The sequence below is a fragment of the Spodoptera frugiperda genome, chromosome 9 (assembly GCF_023101765.2).
Source record: "Spodoptera frugiperda isolate SF20-4 chromosome 9, AGI-APGP_CSIRO_Sfru_2.0, whole genome shotgun sequence".
Taxonomy (NCBI): domain Eukaryota; kingdom Metazoa; phylum Arthropoda; class Insecta; order Lepidoptera; family Noctuidae; genus Spodoptera; species Spodoptera frugiperda.
The window spans coordinates 2,207,353-2,223,516 of NC_064220.1; the positions used below are offsets into that span (position 1 = coordinate 2,207,353).

General features: G+C 35.3%; 4 protein-coding genes across 9 annotated transcripts in view; 1 reads left to right on the plus strand and 3 right to left on the minus strand.

Moving 5' to 3' along the window:
* The window catches only part of LOC118271319 (AF4/FMR2 family member 3), a 182,569-nt gene extending 181,492 nt beyond the window's left edge, over window positions 1-1,077 (minus strand). For both annotated transcript variants that reach the window (XM_050695735.1, XM_050695734.1), the window contains exon 1: window positions 652-1,077. In XM_050695735.1, coding sequence (XP_050551692.1) covers window positions 652-662 — 11 coding nt within the window. In that variant the 5' untranslated portion in view covers window positions 663-1,077. The remainder of the gene's footprint in view (window positions 1-651) is intronic.
* Window positions 1,078-2,575: 1,498 nt separating this feature from the next.
* Window positions 2,576-16,164, minus strand: part of LOC118270894 (uncharacterized) — a 41,229-nt gene continuing 27,640 nt past the window's right edge. For 2 of the 5 annotated variants that reach the window (XM_050695737.1, XM_050695741.1), the window contains 9 exons: window positions 11,352-11,469; window positions 10,529-10,831; window positions 9,665-9,772; window positions 8,943-9,109; window positions 8,367-8,486; window positions 7,245-7,301; window positions 5,394-5,490; window positions 4,723-4,828; window positions 2,576-4,260 (listed from right to left, as the gene is read on the minus strand). In XM_050695737.1, coding sequence (XP_050551694.1) covers window positions 4,209-4,260; window positions 4,723-4,828; window positions 5,394-5,490; window positions 7,245-7,301; window positions 8,367-8,486; window positions 8,943-9,109; window positions 9,665-9,772; window positions 10,529-10,831; window positions 11,352-11,469 — 1,128 coding nt within the window. In that variant the 3' untranslated portion in view covers window positions 2,576-4,208. The remainder of the gene's footprint in view (window positions 4,261-4,722; window positions 4,829-5,393; window positions 5,491-7,244; window positions 7,302-8,366; window positions 8,487-8,942; window positions 9,110-9,664; window positions 9,773-10,528; window positions 10,832-11,351; window positions 11,470-16,164) is intronic. The other 3 variants (XM_050695740.1, XM_050695738.1, XM_050695739.1) reach the window with 3 other exon arrangements.
* On the plus strand, window positions 11,606-13,394 carry LOC126911017 (putative nuclease HARBI1). Its single transcript, XM_050695756.1, has one exon. The coding sequence runs from the start codon at window positions 11,997-11,999 to the stop codon at window positions 13,056-13,058; it is 1,062 nt and encodes a 353-aa protein (XP_050551713.1). The 5' UTR covers window positions 11,606-11,996; the 3' UTR covers window positions 13,059-13,394.
* On the minus strand, window positions 13,087-16,049 carry LOC118265871 (uncharacterized). The gene is made up of 6 exons (XM_035579128.2): window positions 15,480-16,049; window positions 15,282-15,391; window positions 14,604-14,838; window positions 14,147-14,272; window positions 13,650-13,721; window positions 13,087-13,573 (listed from the first exon to the last, which is right to left on the minus strand). The coding sequence occupies exons 1-6, from the start codon at window positions 15,549-15,551 to the stop codon at window positions 13,385-13,387; spliced, it is 804 nt and encodes a 267-aa protein (XP_035435021.2). The 5' UTR covers window positions 15,552-16,049; the 3' UTR covers window positions 13,087-13,384.

The following is a 16,164-nucleotide window of genomic DNA, read 5'->3' on the forward strand; positions in this document are numbered from 1 at the left end:
GGTAATAAAGTGACAAATTCTCATTCACAATGGCTCTAACTGTACTGTTTTATAGGTGGACTTATTAGCAATTTAAATAAACACAGTTAAACTATGCCTAGACATGGACCTGGTGGACTTATGCCTATAACCATTAATTTGCCATATAAACTCCACATTGTAGTCTCCCTTACAACTTTTCATTAAGTATAATGCATAGTACATTTTCCTAAAAAAGTAAAAGAGCAAAAGTTAAAGTTTTCATGCCACTATTGGATATCTAAACATGGCCATACAAGTTGCTCTGTAGAGCGCCTTCCCTCTCGCACGCCTCGAGCCGGCTATACGCCTCTCTCCCTCACTCCCTTCACTCCATGGATAAGAGAAAGTAACAAAAGAAAAATAACACATCCCAGCCTCAATACATAGTAGTAACTGCATCCGCATTTATGGTAACTCACTTACACATTAGAAATCATTACCTAAACAAATTATATAATTAAAGGTCTGTGAGTCAACAAACAACTTCTACACCTTATTATAACCTATACCCCTCAAATAAATATGCACACAACTTTCGCAACGATGCCGTAATTAAGATATTAATAGACGTTACATGTATAATCACAGATGTGTACAATATATAAAGTAAACATAAACAGGTAAACTAACCCTTTCTTCATGAGCCACCTCTGTTGGCCCCAGTTGATAAAAGAACGTTCCAATGAAGAAGACACTCATCCATTTTACGATCACTCATCTATTTACACGATTTATATAATTTATGTTTGCACTACTTGTCACAATCAAACTAAAATTCCACTTTTTGCTGCGCTAAACGCAGACGTCATTGACAAACAACCGAAGTGACGAGTTATTGCACGGGATCACATAGTAGATGAAAACACTGCGTATTTTATGAGCCATTGCATCGATATATCACAATTCTTATCACTTGAGGTTATTACATTACTAATCACTTCGTCTACATCAGTTATTTATAAAAATAAAAAGGTAAAAAGCAAAAATTACTCGTAGACAGCACTCACGACGTCGCACACTCACTAACGTAACATGCGATTTCGTTCACACACACACACAACTAAAGTCAAGGTGACAGTTGGGCGCTAGCGTCGTAAAAGTCGTTCCGATTCCAACTTAAATCTTTTGACTATTGCAACACTGAGCTAGAATTTCCGTCTTTTAAAGACTCTTGAATGTGAATCGGACGAGATAATATTTTTTCCGCGATTCCAATAATAGGTACTTCAATGAAAATAAGTTTGAATACGCATAATTTAAACTTTTGAAGAATTATTTTACGCACTTGGAAACTTAGTAAAAGAGAATGACATTTTCAGATTCAATCAATCTTATGAGTTAAATTAGAAATAATTGAAATCATTTTCGGAATGGGCATCAAGCAACGGTTATTTTTTCTAAACTTATTTAAAAATATATTTTACTGTTAGCTGTTTTTACTGAAAAATAATGCCTATTTATAGTTGTCTACTAAACAACAGATGACTAAGTCGGTAACTTTTATAGATTACCCACATTTTATGCCAGTTCGTAGTTTACCTTAATATTTCTTCGCTTGCTTACTCATTTGGATTATCCACCTATTAACTTTGCGTACGAAATATTATAAGGTAGATAAGTCATCAGTACCCACTAATGGAATTTCCAGGATGTCTTTCCCTAACTCTAGTGTACAGAGTTACCAATCCAAATGTCACTATTTTTTTTTTGTTTATCGTAGGCTGCGTAGACATTTTCGGGAATCTTCTGGGTAGGTCTCTGATAGCTTGAGTTATTGTATTCTATACTCAATATAATGTATTAAATAAAATAAACATCGTTACGCCTCTTATCCCCGAAAAGGTAGGGAGAGCTACATATTATCGCACGTAATACCATTGTACAATGTATACTCACTTTTCATAATTAATGTAATATTGCCTTATACCAGGCACATTTCTTCACTCCGTGCTAGTACTGAGACATTTTCGAGAAATACCCAGCAGTATTTTGTCCCGTGCGGGAATCGAACCCGAGACCATTAGCACGTGCGACCACTCGGCCAACGAGGCATCCTATTGAATTAATACATACAATACGTATGTACATGAACACGAGAGTTTTTTTGGGTAGCCATATTCGTTTCTAGCAACTGGGACAGATGTCTGTTCAACGTTCTTGGTTGCGTTAGTTAAGTAGCAGTTAGCAAGTAGTATGCACCTATCTACTTAATTCTTATTCATTGATTATTCTACTGTCTTGGATAACTTTCATATATCCCCATCGGATCATGCCCGTTTGCGGGCCACCCGTGGCGGTATACACACACCCACTCTGAGTGAAAAAATATTAATCCAATTATTTCAGGTTCACAGATCATTCATTGTAACTCGGATTGGAATAACAGATAAACTCCAATTTCATAAATACTACAACTTCAAGCTGAGTAAACAACTTTCAATCTCTTTTATACATACTTACGTATGCCCCATGTGTACACCATTCTGGAAGGCTGAATATCTTCATTTCTCACAGTATCTGGTTTACAATATTAGCAAGAAAAAATAAAACAAGCTTTCATTAAATACATAGTTTTATTAGAAAATGAAAACAAAATCCCTTACACTACCTAAATAAGGCACGACGTGTTCTAACAACCGCGAGGCTGGCGCCCGCACTCAGCGCGTCCTCACGACAGCGGGGAACAAAGGTTCAGCACAATATGCACATAGACACAAAAACAAACAATCCTGTACATATACATGCTTACAAAATATACAATTATAATGCCACTGCGCTATCATTTATTGCTGGTTACACAAATACTGTAATTTGGGCGGACAACATCGCTGTATAGACATTTAGACGCTAACTTTGTTCAACAAAATAACACAATATAAAGCATCTGAAACAAGGACGAACAGACGTCGGATATACAAGTTCCTTAACACCGATATGTTATATTTAATTGATTGATATACAAGTGATAGGAAGCAGAGGATTCATAACATTTATTTACCTATAACAGTACAGTATAACACTGAAATTTACACAATTTACAACAGAGTATTTATATAAATATACATAAGATTTGTGCTTCAACGTGAGTGTGAGATAAAAGGCGCAAAATTTCGATATATTTTTGTTTGTTTACATTTTTATTTAAAAATATCTATGTCTGTGTCAAATGTGCCGTGTATACAACTTTCTATATTAGTATACAAAGGAGCGTTACATTAAATAGTACATAATATAATTTTATATCTAAAGCGTGATTAAATTACATGTCCCTATATGAATACAATCTCTAGTTGAAACAAAATGCAAAACTCTTACTATGAAATAAATTACTAAACCAACATTTGATACACTACTCACTAACTTTGTAAATAATAATATAGGAATAATATCTTAATTTGTATGTCTTTGTACCAAATCATGATTTAGATAGAAATTTTACAATTTTGAGCTTCATCGACAATGAGATGGCGCGAGAGAGCATTGATTGATGAGAAATGATACTTACAGATAAGCAGAGGTTGAAAATGTCAATCTTTTCATCGTCTGAAAAGGTAATTTCGCACCTCCATTGAAAGACATTAGCAAAATTTTCACGTGTAAAATTTTGAATGCCGGAATTTGAATACAATATGTGTACAAATAAAGGAAACTCACGGAATTGTATCACAACATTCAAAAAATGAAATGGTCATGAGAAACTAGTGAAATTGAGATGAATTTACAGAATATAAAATAACATGTCAATCTCCGAATAGTATCAACAAATTATTGTCTCCGCGATACGTGCCAAGGTTACTCAATTTACTCGTTCATTAAATTGGTCAACACTACAATTAATAAGGATATCAGTGACTAATACTTGGGTAATAAAATTTACCGAAAAATTGTTAGAAAAGCCAAAAATTTTATGTCTAGTACAAAAAGTTAGAAAGACACCATGTTTTGAGTGGATCAGTCATGTTACTTGTATAGTCCCCGGCAGGAATCATGGCCAGAAATTTCGTGGTAGGCCCCTACCGATTTCGGGCGTAGTGTATTTTCTCACTATTTATATTGAAATGAAGTGAGAAATAATGAGAGCAGTTAACCCCACCGCGAAGTATCTGGCCATGGTTCGTGCCATAGATTATATAATTTAGTTAACGCTAGGGTCGCCGGCCCAGCAGGTTGGCGCAGCAAGCTAAATGTCAGTAATGGTCGACGTCCGCTGTGGGAGCCACGGAGTATACTGATGGAGGTCTGCGGAGCAAATGTTAGTTAAAGTTAATGCCGTGATTATTATTCCCTAGAAGTATAAATGGTGATTAATTGAAATCAATTTTGATTTAGGACAGTTAAGGTTACCTTTACCTTACCAGTGTTAAGGTAATGAATAAAGTAAGTATAAGAAAACCAATACACCAGGTTTTATTTTAAATCGCGGCGACTGTGTGTTTAGTAGTCTTATGGGTCAGATAAGATGATGTTATATAATACCCTTTCTCTTCAAAAGCAGAATGATCATGATGGTCAAAATGAAGTAAATGATAATAAATAATATAATAAATTTTAAGCCTTTTAGTATTATTATCAGCCATGGTCGCCCCACTGCAGCGCAAAGGCTTCCCTACTCTCCTTCCATTCGTCTCTTTTAAACATCTTATTTCATTTGCTGTCTTTTAAAATGTAAGTATTGGTAAATAAACTGATGATGTAGTTTACCGCAGCGCCCGTCGCGGCGCGGGCAGGCGCGAGGGCCGCGGCAGCGCCGACACGCGCGCCTCCGGCGCCGCCCCCGCACTCGACACTGGCCGAGGCTGCTCTACTACTGGAATTGGTATGAAGCACATATAAAAATTAAACAATTACACTTTTTTTCAAGTTGGCAGTACAATGTAGGTAAAAAAAGTAACGACGCGCCTTTTAGGCAGGGGTGCACAATGGCACGTAATGACACTGTACAATGTACGCCCATTTTCCACCATCTGTGTTATAAGTCCTATGTAATAGGGCGTGACATATACTGGCACAATTCCAGACTCCGTGGAACGGAGCAGTTACTAATCTATTCAGCCTGAGAAATTTTATAAAACCCGAAAAATACTTAGTATTACTTTGCCCCATCTGGGAATCGAACCCGAGATTCTTACTCGGGAAATCGAACCCGCACTTGCACACCACTCACCAACGAGGCAGTCTCGATCGACAATGTAGGTGTACCTAATTAAATTATAATAATATATTACAAGGGAAATTCCCTAAGTTTCAAGTAGTAGCACGTGATATATCGGGATTTTCCCTATATGTTTCAAATAATTGCCATGATTAAATCACCCACAAACTATTAGATTTATAATATTAGTAAAATATTTGAATATAATATATTAACTCACCAGGATTCTGCTTAGGTATAGGGCCGGAGGTAGGTCGTGCGACGCCGACGCGAAGGGGAGCCGTCGTCGCTATCGAGTACGGCCGACTTGCAGGCGGCTGTAACATATCAAAATGATATTAATATGACAAATATATAATGTTTGTGTTGTTCTATTATATGTATATAAAATGTTCTAAAATTATCTGCCACGACTTTAATGGGAAGGAGTGTTTGAAGTTTACAATAGTGAAGAAATTTCGTACCCCGGACCAGTTAAATCGAAACACGAGAGACGTTAAATTTGCATAACGTGGTTCACACATACGACAGAAATAGTGAAAGAGATAGCTCTTTTATAACAAACTCATACATAGATTTTTTGTATGAAAAAAGAAAATACTATTGTAATCTTCAAACACAACACTACCTCCCATTAAAGCCGTGACAGATAATTTTAGAACACCTTATACAAATAATATTAGTCGACAATACACCACCAATAGATACACATAGATTGACCCACAAATATAGTTGGTAAACACATAAAATGTATGTTAGAACAAAAACACAAAAAATGATTGATTGATTGTTAGAAACAAAATTTTTGGTATATAGAATAGAGTCAGGCTTTACTTTGCGGAACTACATGCAAAATTTTTTTTTGGACTTTATCGAGAGTTAATCACTAGAAAATATTTTAAGGAAATAGTTGAAGAGTTTATAGAACTTTTAAATAAATAATAACTTAATTTAAATTAAAATCTTAATCCATTTTCAATGTCTGTTATATTTATTATTAATTGAAAATGTTTTAAGATATGAAACTAATGCACACTGATGCCAAATAACAACTTAAAAAAAAAACAAACAATAATTAACGAAACAATAAAATACTTTCTTGATACGTTCCAAGGATAGAATTTGAAATGTCAAATAATTCACGGTTAAAAAAATAATATCTTCGGTAACAGTCACCTATCGACCAAATGGTAGGTAAGGTGTCGATATTGTTAATAGCCGTAACGATATAGATGAAATCATCGATAAAATTAATATCGATATCTTACCCCCATCTCTATCAATTTTTTTCACATATTGTATAAAAATAATATTTAAACAAACACAGATTTAATTACAATAATTGAAATGCATTGTGCATTTCAATTATTCTTTTTTTATAAATCTTAAGCCACACAAATACTCGTTAAATTTTTATATTATTTTAGGGATTAAATAAAGCCAATTCGGTATTGAGAAGCCGTTAAAAATGGGCGAGCCTTTTAGAAGCGGTAGCGTGGTGAAGCGAGACAAACCGTGCATCATTCGAAGGGTATTCGGCATCAGTATAACATGAGTTACTTAGTAATAGTAACTCCTGTACATAATGGCCATTTCACAAGCATTATCAAACGTAATAGATGTAATAATGTATGTGGAATACTACAATTTGCTCGTATTTACAAGCACATTGTAGTATTTGCTAGAAATTCGTGCTTACATGCAACTTTCCTAAAAAGACTGGTCAAACTGGTATATCACAAAACACTAAAAAACTTTCATATAAAATAAAAGAACAAAAAAAGGGCACAAATATACACAAATATCAACTTTAATATTATTACGAGAAAGAGCTATCGCGCGTGAATTCCCTAATAACTAATAATAACTCTTGCTCAATAGATTTTCTCAAGTTCAATTTTACGAACAAGATCTAAAACGTCACCAGCGCCATCTACTAATCGCAAAAACGATAGCTGTCATTAAAGGACATGCTATATTTAATATGATACATATTTATCTGTTCCTAAATCACAGGCCACTGTGTACACGAGTGTATATAGACACTAGACACTAGACAGTGGACACTCACAGGTAAGTGATGGTTGCGCATGGAGACAGGCACGCCACTGCCCGCAGTCGCACGGAGCTGTCATGAGTTAGTCACTCTGTTAGTGCGTTGTGACGTCACTTAGGTTAACACGTTCAAATGTGGACCCAGAGTTGAAGGATTTAGAGCTCATTTTTAATTATTATGAGTAATATTCCAGTTAATGAAGATGTGATTTATAAGATTACAACAAAATTGAGTGATATTTATAAGTTAGAAAAGGATAGTGCTTTTTAGACAAACGCACGATAATTTAGGAAGCAAATATATTAAAAAGTAAACAGGTAGAATAAATGCAATATTCTCTTGAATAAGAGTACTTTACATATCATGCATATCGGGGAAAGAAAAAAATATTCATTTCATAATTGAGTGCAAAACGATATTTAAGAAAATATTATATTATAAAAGGCCAAGGGAAAATTATACAGGGTCAAATTGAACGGGTTAACCAAAAATAAATTAGTTTACTTAATAAATAATGTATGATCGACACCATAAAACGTATTTTAGACACAATTATAATGACAGACACATTATTAGCACAAAAATAATTGTCGTAATTCCACCACCAATTATTATTAGACATGAAACATATTATATCTCTTTTGAATTAAGTGTCAATAAAAGAAGACATACCTTTTAAGGTAAGCGTCCACAGGCCCGCATCGGACGCATCACACGCAACGGATTTTAGTTTGTCTTGTATAGAAACTCATACGTCCACTGATCCGCATCGTACGGATCGCATCGTGGGCAATGCCTAAATGCGATGCGTACCGATGACGTCATACGGAATGCGTACGATGTGGGCCTGTAGACGCTTACCTTTAGTCTTTACTTATGAATCAGATCATTCATGTCAAAGAAATCACATATGTACTTTACTTTTAATATTTTGTTTATAAGTACAAGTACACAGTTTAAGCTCTTGAAAAACCCAACATTGGAGACATTCATTATGATTGTAACAAAAAAAGACTTGCGCAATCACATTTTCATTGCGCAAAATAAGCGCAACAGTATTCTGATTTGCGCAAACAAAAAATGGTAAGTAATTTCATATAAGGTGTTAAGAAAAGCGTTTGTTTCATTATGACTTACGTCTCTCGGAGCCACCAACTGGCTTTGCGGCCTCTCTCTTCTTAGAGTCTCAGTCCCTTGTCGGACTAACGCTGGCGTGGGAGGGATCTCGGTTTTAGAGGCTGTTTTATCTTCTAATTTCTGTAATATTATGTGAAGTGATGATGGGACAGTGCAAGTAGAACATGCTTTACATGCTAGACATTCATTTTAAAATTGGATATAAGCGATCACAGTATTTTTAAGTAACTGGTCAGTTGCTAGAGATGGTAAGATAGATGAGAGTTCATGCCAGCCAATAAGTTTTGGATTCATGTACGACGTTATTTGCCATTGATGACGCCATGCTCCTGTTTTATAGAGGTAAATGACCATATAAATAAGCCATCCGGGTGCACTGAGAACCTCCTTTTTTGAAGTCGGTTAAAAATAAAATCATTGTAACAGTATCACTATTTCCATGTAGTCGATGATTGAAGGACCACCTCCATCATTGAAATTATGTTAACTTTTGACAGACAAATTGACCTCTACTAGTCCTAAATCGAAACTAGCGCCATCTAGACATCAAACAACAAGTCAACTGAAGATACGTACGTGGTGTGTAGCGATGGTATAAGACTCGGTGGGCAGGGGATGGTCCGGTGGTGCGCTGGCGGTGGGACTGAGCGCCGGGTTTGACGCGTACACCGCGCGCCGCGTGATACCCCGCCCGCCTAGCGCACCACGAGCTAGACCTGAAGTTGCTGCTGGGATCTGCCCGCCTGTTTACAGTACATTATTTTTATTTAAACTGCCAATAGAAAACAAGGAAATTTATGCGTTAACATCAGTCACCAGTGACGATATAATTTTTATACAGTGAGAAATCTCGTATCAGAGACCAAGTATACACTTTGGGTCTCTAAGCTAATAGAGTAAGTAAGTTTATATGCATTAATTGTATCATTGCTTGATTGATGCTGAACTGACATCAAAAGGCTTTGTTACATTTTTGATGTATACTTGTATAGTCTATATTATATTAAGTTCGGCAGTTCAAGAGACAGAAAATAATTCTAGACAAGAAAATTTTACTATAACTCATTTTTGCAATAAAAGCTTAGCTTAAAGCAGTATTTACAATATTTTGTAGTATGATGACAATCTCAAATAAAACATGACAATGCTACTAAAATGGGAGTAATGAATACTTGAAATTAAACAAAACCAATAATAGGAAAAGCTTACCAACATAACCAGACCCGTACTCTCACTTTACTCTTAAATGTACAAGGGTCAAGTTATACTGGTATTTAGAAAAACATAGTATATCTTACCAGGTATCCTGCTAAGTTCCCTATGTGAACTGTATTGTCTTAACTTTGACGTAGGCAAGCTTGTTTTCCTCGGTACGCCGGCAGGGGGAACCATAGAACCATATGAAGCTATAATACAGAAACAAATAAAACAAAAATAAAATGGTTATGAAGTGATTTTGATAACAAATGCTAGTTGTTTCCGCGGTTTCACTTGTGTGTTTTGTTAACAGTACCCTTAGTATGAGTTTGCTTTACGTTTAAAGTAATCGAAACGATAGCGCATTCGGCGCTCTGATTCGCGGACTCGTATAAACCAACCAATCAGAGCGCCGAACGCGCTCTCGTTTAAAGCAAACTCTTACTAAGGGTTCTTATGATAATCATCTTTAAGAATAAAGATTCATTTAGATTAATTCCACTTTTCATTAAATTTCATTATATTTCGAACAGTAATTCCAGAGATTAGCACAAACATTTTTTTTTTGTTGAATGACAATGAATGTGGAATGGCTATGCAAAGTGCTGATTGTGTATAAAACAAAGTATGATAAGCTGTAACTTTTAAATATTAATAAACCTAGTGGTCTCTTGACAGATTTTCTACAATACCCTTAGTACGAGTTTGCTTTATGTTAAACGAAAACGAAACGAGAGCGCTTCCGGCGCTCTGATTGGTTGAATCATCCGCGCTGGCCAATCAGAGCGCCGAATGCGTTATCGTTTTTACAGAAAATCGTATCACGAGCTGTTTTGCATTCTTAAAGTAATTTTAGCGACACATTTAACTTAGTACAATACAACTTATTTTTATACTACGACATCACTAACATGACTAGTCTATTTTAATACTACAATTTTTGTATATTTTCAACGATCACTTACCAGCATAAGGCATTGTCCTAGTAGGTTTGGGCATAACACTAGGAGCGAACATTTTCTTCTCTGGACTAGCCTTCCCCGCCATAATATCCCTTTTCACAGACTTCTTAACCAACGTAGCACTATTAATAACTGTTGTATTGTGCATATCACTACTGGGAGTCGAACTTGGTACTTTAGTCACCGTATATGATGATTTGTCATCAATCATATCGTATATAGGAGATATTGTATTATGGAGGTTCATCAAGTCATTTTTGGATCCCTTCCTTAGTGACATGAGCGGTGTCGATGCGATTTGTGGGCCTGCAATGTGGGAAAGTGAACCTTATACCTTTGTGTTAAAGCATTGGAAGCTGGTTGGATATTTTTTATACGCGAGGCTTAAGGCCCGCTTGATGGAAAGCCTGCAACACCAAATGTATCGAACCCAATGAAAACCTTTTTCTTTTTTGAAGATGGGTGTTGGTGGTATTTATGTTTTTATCTAAAACGCTATTTCAGGCTGTGTGGACAGTGAACTCGGAAAACCCAATGAAATATATTTGACGGCACGGTTGGCGCGGTGTCAGGGCAACTAGCTGCCGCGCAACACGTAGCGTGAACAACTCTTTGTGTGGTCCACAAATTGTTCATTCGGGTCTGGGCGTCATGTGCATGTGAACTTGTATGTTTGTAAACGCACCCACAACACAGGAGAAAATCCTAGTGTGGGGCAACGTAAAGCCATACTTCTCCTTTCATCTTGAAAACCACACCAATGGTAACCAACCCAAGGCTAACTTATTTATTACCATGATTTTGACAATATTAGAATAGGTCTTACGTGTATCGTGTGTGGGCACATGATCAGGGACACTGTCAGGTGGACTGGACGAGCTGAAGGTGCCCGTGTCTGTGCTCTCACTCGAACCAACCATCGCTCGCTCTTGTGATCCCCACTCCTGAAAGTAAATGTACGTTTTTGTTAGAAGATATATAAATAAACTACATCTAATTTAAGGACCAATACTAAGGATTGATTCGCAGTTTAACTACTGGTAATATTCAAATGGTGAAGATGTTTTAATAGGCCCAAAAGTACAACTTCTAGTTTGTTTCGCTCTTGGCAGAGCGGTCGTGGTCACGTTGAGGCGGCCGTATTTGTATTGGAGGTGGATGCTGCTTTCCTCACGATCTCCCGCCATCTCTCCCTGTTTAAGTACTAACACCAACGGTCTTACTAATAAACATTTATACACGCTGTATACACGCGTTATAACTTTTCATTACTAATAATCAATGTATAGGGGTTGTCATCTTATACACCCGTTATAACAGTTGTATAAGTGTATGTCATTTTACACAATCCTTATTCAGTCGTATCAGCTTGTTTAACGTGTGAATAACCTATAAATTTCTGATTGTCACGTCTCATCTCGTGACGTATTTTCTTTCATTTAATGGTTTTTATCACGGAATAGAAAATATTATGGATTATTTGCATTATTTTGATTATCTGCGTCATTTTGATACTCTTGAGATGGAAGATGAGGAACCACCTCGAAAGAAAAAAGTTTATAAGACACGGTTTGATCCCTTTTCTTTGGAAGAAGATGAATTTAGAAGTAAATATAGATTTACTAAGAAGTATGTCAAATATGTGGTGGATTTGATCCGCGAAGACATAAAACAAACGAAGAAGGGTGGCGGCATCTCTGTGGAACTTCAAGTTTGTACAGCTCTCAGGGTATGGGCGCGGCAAGAAGTTCAAGACGATGCAGCTGACATTCATGGCATGAGTCAACAATCGATCACTGTTGTTTGTCGCCGCGTTGCCGTCGCTCTAGCAAAAAGAGCAGCGCAATTCATTTATATGCCACGAACACTTGAGGAAGAGGAAGTAGTGATGGCTGGATTCCGCAGTATTTGTGGGTTTAGACATGTGGTAGGTGCAATTGATTGTACTCACATAAAAATAAAAAAAGTTGGCGGTGACAATGCACAATATTACATTAATAGGAAGGGAGTATCCTCCATTAACGTTCAAGTTGTCTGTGACTCTAAATTGCAAATTAGAGATATTGTAGCACACTGGAGAGGTAGCACACATGACTCTCGAATATTTAGAGAATCTCGTATTCGACAAAGGTTCGAAAATGGAGAATTCCATGGTCGTTTACTCGGAGATGCAGGTTATGGGCTAACTAATTATTTATTTACACCTGTCCAAAATCCTAACAATATAAAGGAAGAAAGCTACAACAAAGCCCATATCCTTACCAGGAACCCTATAGAGAGGTGCTTCGGAGTATGGAAGCAGAGGTTCCGGTGTTTATTGCATGGATTTAGTGTTTCCTTGGAGAATGCAAAAACTTATTTAGTTGCACTTGCTGTACTGCACAACATTGCGATGAAAATGGGTGAAAATGCGGAAATTGAAATTTTTGAAACTGGTAATCAACCACCACCACTTCATCAAGAACAGAGACAGGCAGCTGACAATACAACTGGACAAATAGCAAGGCAGTTGTTTATAAGAACTTATTTTTAACAAGTATTTCTATTTTTTTCTATTTTTTTTTTCTATTGCTTTGACTGAATATTAGTTTTATATTGTTCGCACATAGTTGAAGCAATCAAACAATGTAACCAAGAATTGTATTGTGAATCTGATTGAAAAAGAGTAACCTATGGTGTTTCTTGCTCGTTCTTCTCTATAGGAATCTACACTTTGGAAAGAGCAAATAGTTTCACTAGAGGACTGACCGACAGACAGACGTTATTTATATTATTATATTTGCTTTGACGTTCAAAAGTGCCTTCCTGGTCTATTTGAAATAAATAACTTTGACTTTACTTAAATAAAAGAACAAGTTTTCACTGAGAATTTATTTTATTTATTTGGGTTTGTAATAAAATATTTTGAAGTTCTAAATTTTTTAAGCGAAGCTCATGTTCAGCTCTTGCCCACTCATGGGCTTCTAACATATGTTTTATTTTAACATCATTTTCAGCCTTTATAGCATCAATGAGAACTTGGTTTCGCATTGTCTGCTCATCCTTATGCTGAAACAAATGAAAGTAATTAAAAAAATATAGTTATGAGAATTAACTTTAGCAGAACTTAGTAAATAAAACTTACTTTAAATGGTAACTTCTGCTTTACTCTTCGCGTAGTTATAGTACCTTTAGGGGTTACACATTTATCTACCATCTGAGGAAATGGAATTTCAAATATTATTATGTGAAGTCAGAATCAATAATGAAACAATGGTATGAACATAATTTAATTATAGATTTAAGAAGGGAAAGAAATTAGGAAATTATTTAATAACATGTTTTCTAATTAACAGAAATGCCACATGAAAGCTTTGCTTTTGCCTGCGAGTTCACCCACAATACTTTAGGAAATTGTACATATAAATTTGTACATACTTTAAATAAAAAAATAAATCTCCCTCTTGAATCACTTGATTTATTTAACAAACTCATCTAAATCTATTGAATAGTTTTAAAGATCTAAGCATTCATAGGGACAGACAGACATATTACAGGAAGTGACTTTGTTTTATACTATATAGATATATAATTATATTTATATTTCTATCCTTCAGTCTCTACTCTAATTTTGTGACAAACCCCTTCGGTATTTTCTTTCTCATGTTGAGGACTGAGAATGGTCCCTTGAAAGGTAACCTCCATCGGGTCAACTTCATTGGTTTCAATTTGGACATCATTGGACTGAATTTCCGTATGTGTAGTTTCCTGTTACAAAAATATCATTAATTAACATACCTTTCCAGAAACATAAGTCCAATATATATAATAGTAAAAAAACTAAAAAACTACTACTACTTTTTAAATTAAGTACCCTTTTTATTTTATTTTCTTTTAGTTTTATTATTTTTATATATATTTTGATATATCTAGTGTCACTCTCATAGTAAATACGAATCTAACGACACCTCTCAAGCCAAAATCCATCAAGCCGTTTAGGCTGCAGAGTGTGCCCAACAATTATACATACATACATACTCTCGAAAAACAAAACCCTCCTTCTGGTGGAGTGGGGTAAAAAGACATGTTATAAGTGTACCTGAAATATAGTGCCATCACTATCAAATTTATTAAAATCCACTTCAAATTCCTGTGGAATCATATCTAATATTTCATTAGTCACAGGATCTGGGCTTTGCGGCTTTTGACCACCACCTGTTCTATTCTGGTCTCTTTTATAATTAGATAATTTTTTCTTAGCATCTAATTTACTAAAACGCCATTGCTGCTTTATTTCTACAGTTGTTCTTTCTTTATTATTAAGTTCATTAAACCTAGGGTCAGAAAAATAATAATGCAATGTCACGCTTTTTATCCCCGAAGGGGTAGGCTAGTAGGGGTAGGGTAATTTATACCCTCTTTTCACCATTTGTGTTATAAGTCCCATGTAATAGGGGGTGAGCCTATTGCTATATACTGGGCACAATTCCAGACTCCGTGCTATGACTGAGAAATTTTCGAAGAACCGAAAAAAGCCCAGCAGTACTTTGCCCGAGTCGGGAATTGAACCCGAGACCTTTTGTCACACTTGCGACCACTCGACCGAAAGGAAATATGGATATAATCATATATTTTTAAAAACATCAAAGCTTTACCTTACTGCTTAAGCTTAAATAAGCGACATGTTGTCTTAAAAGTTATAATATGTGTAGGTACATTGTCTCTATACATACAAGAATAGCTTGTATTGAAAAGTAAATATTTTTATTTCTCAAACCTTTCAGTAATTTTCTGCCATGCTCTTAGTTTGGCCTTGTTGGTGTTTGTGTCTGTATTTTTATTTTCAATAACCGAGATATGTTCTTTGACGCAATTCAGTAATAAATTCTAAAACAATGCAATGTTAGGGAACAATTATTATTGTAGTAAATATATGGTTTAAAGACCTGTTGAAATAATATTTTGTTAATAATACCTTTTCTAAGGAATCCCAATTTGCAGCCCGCTTCCTCTTTTTTGCCACAATACAAATGTTTTCAGTTTCCATTGCTGAAAATAATTGTTGAAAAACAACACGACGAGTTTGTCTATTTTGCGGAAAATGACATTTGACGTTTCAAAGCGCGTTCAAAACATATTCTTAATTATAGATTACATTTTACCGATTGCAAAATGTAAAAAAGTAATAATTTAAATATCTACATGTATGTACACTGAAAATATTTTGCAATAAACAGAAATTGTTCATTTCTTATTTTCTAGTCACTGGTAAATAAAATGATGTAAATATCAAAGAAAAATAAAAATAGAAAAGTGTGGTGTTTTTATCGTTTTAAGGTTTCGGAACACTTCTCAAAATGTTACCAGCGGTTAGTGTTATAACAATTAAATAGTTACTCAAGGCTTATACACTGTTTATTAGTAAAGTAGTGTATATCTAGCTATTCACGCCTTATTCATTGAATAAGTAATCAGACGTTAAACAGTTGTTTAACATATTTTTATTAGTAAGACCGTAAAAGTACAACAGCTCAGCAAATAATCTCAAGTTTGATTTTCCAGCCTAGACAAGATTGGCTGATATTTTCAATTGAACCTTGTGTACCATTACATAAGACTCATAACCCGAACTAAGGACAAGTTGTATAGACAACTATTAA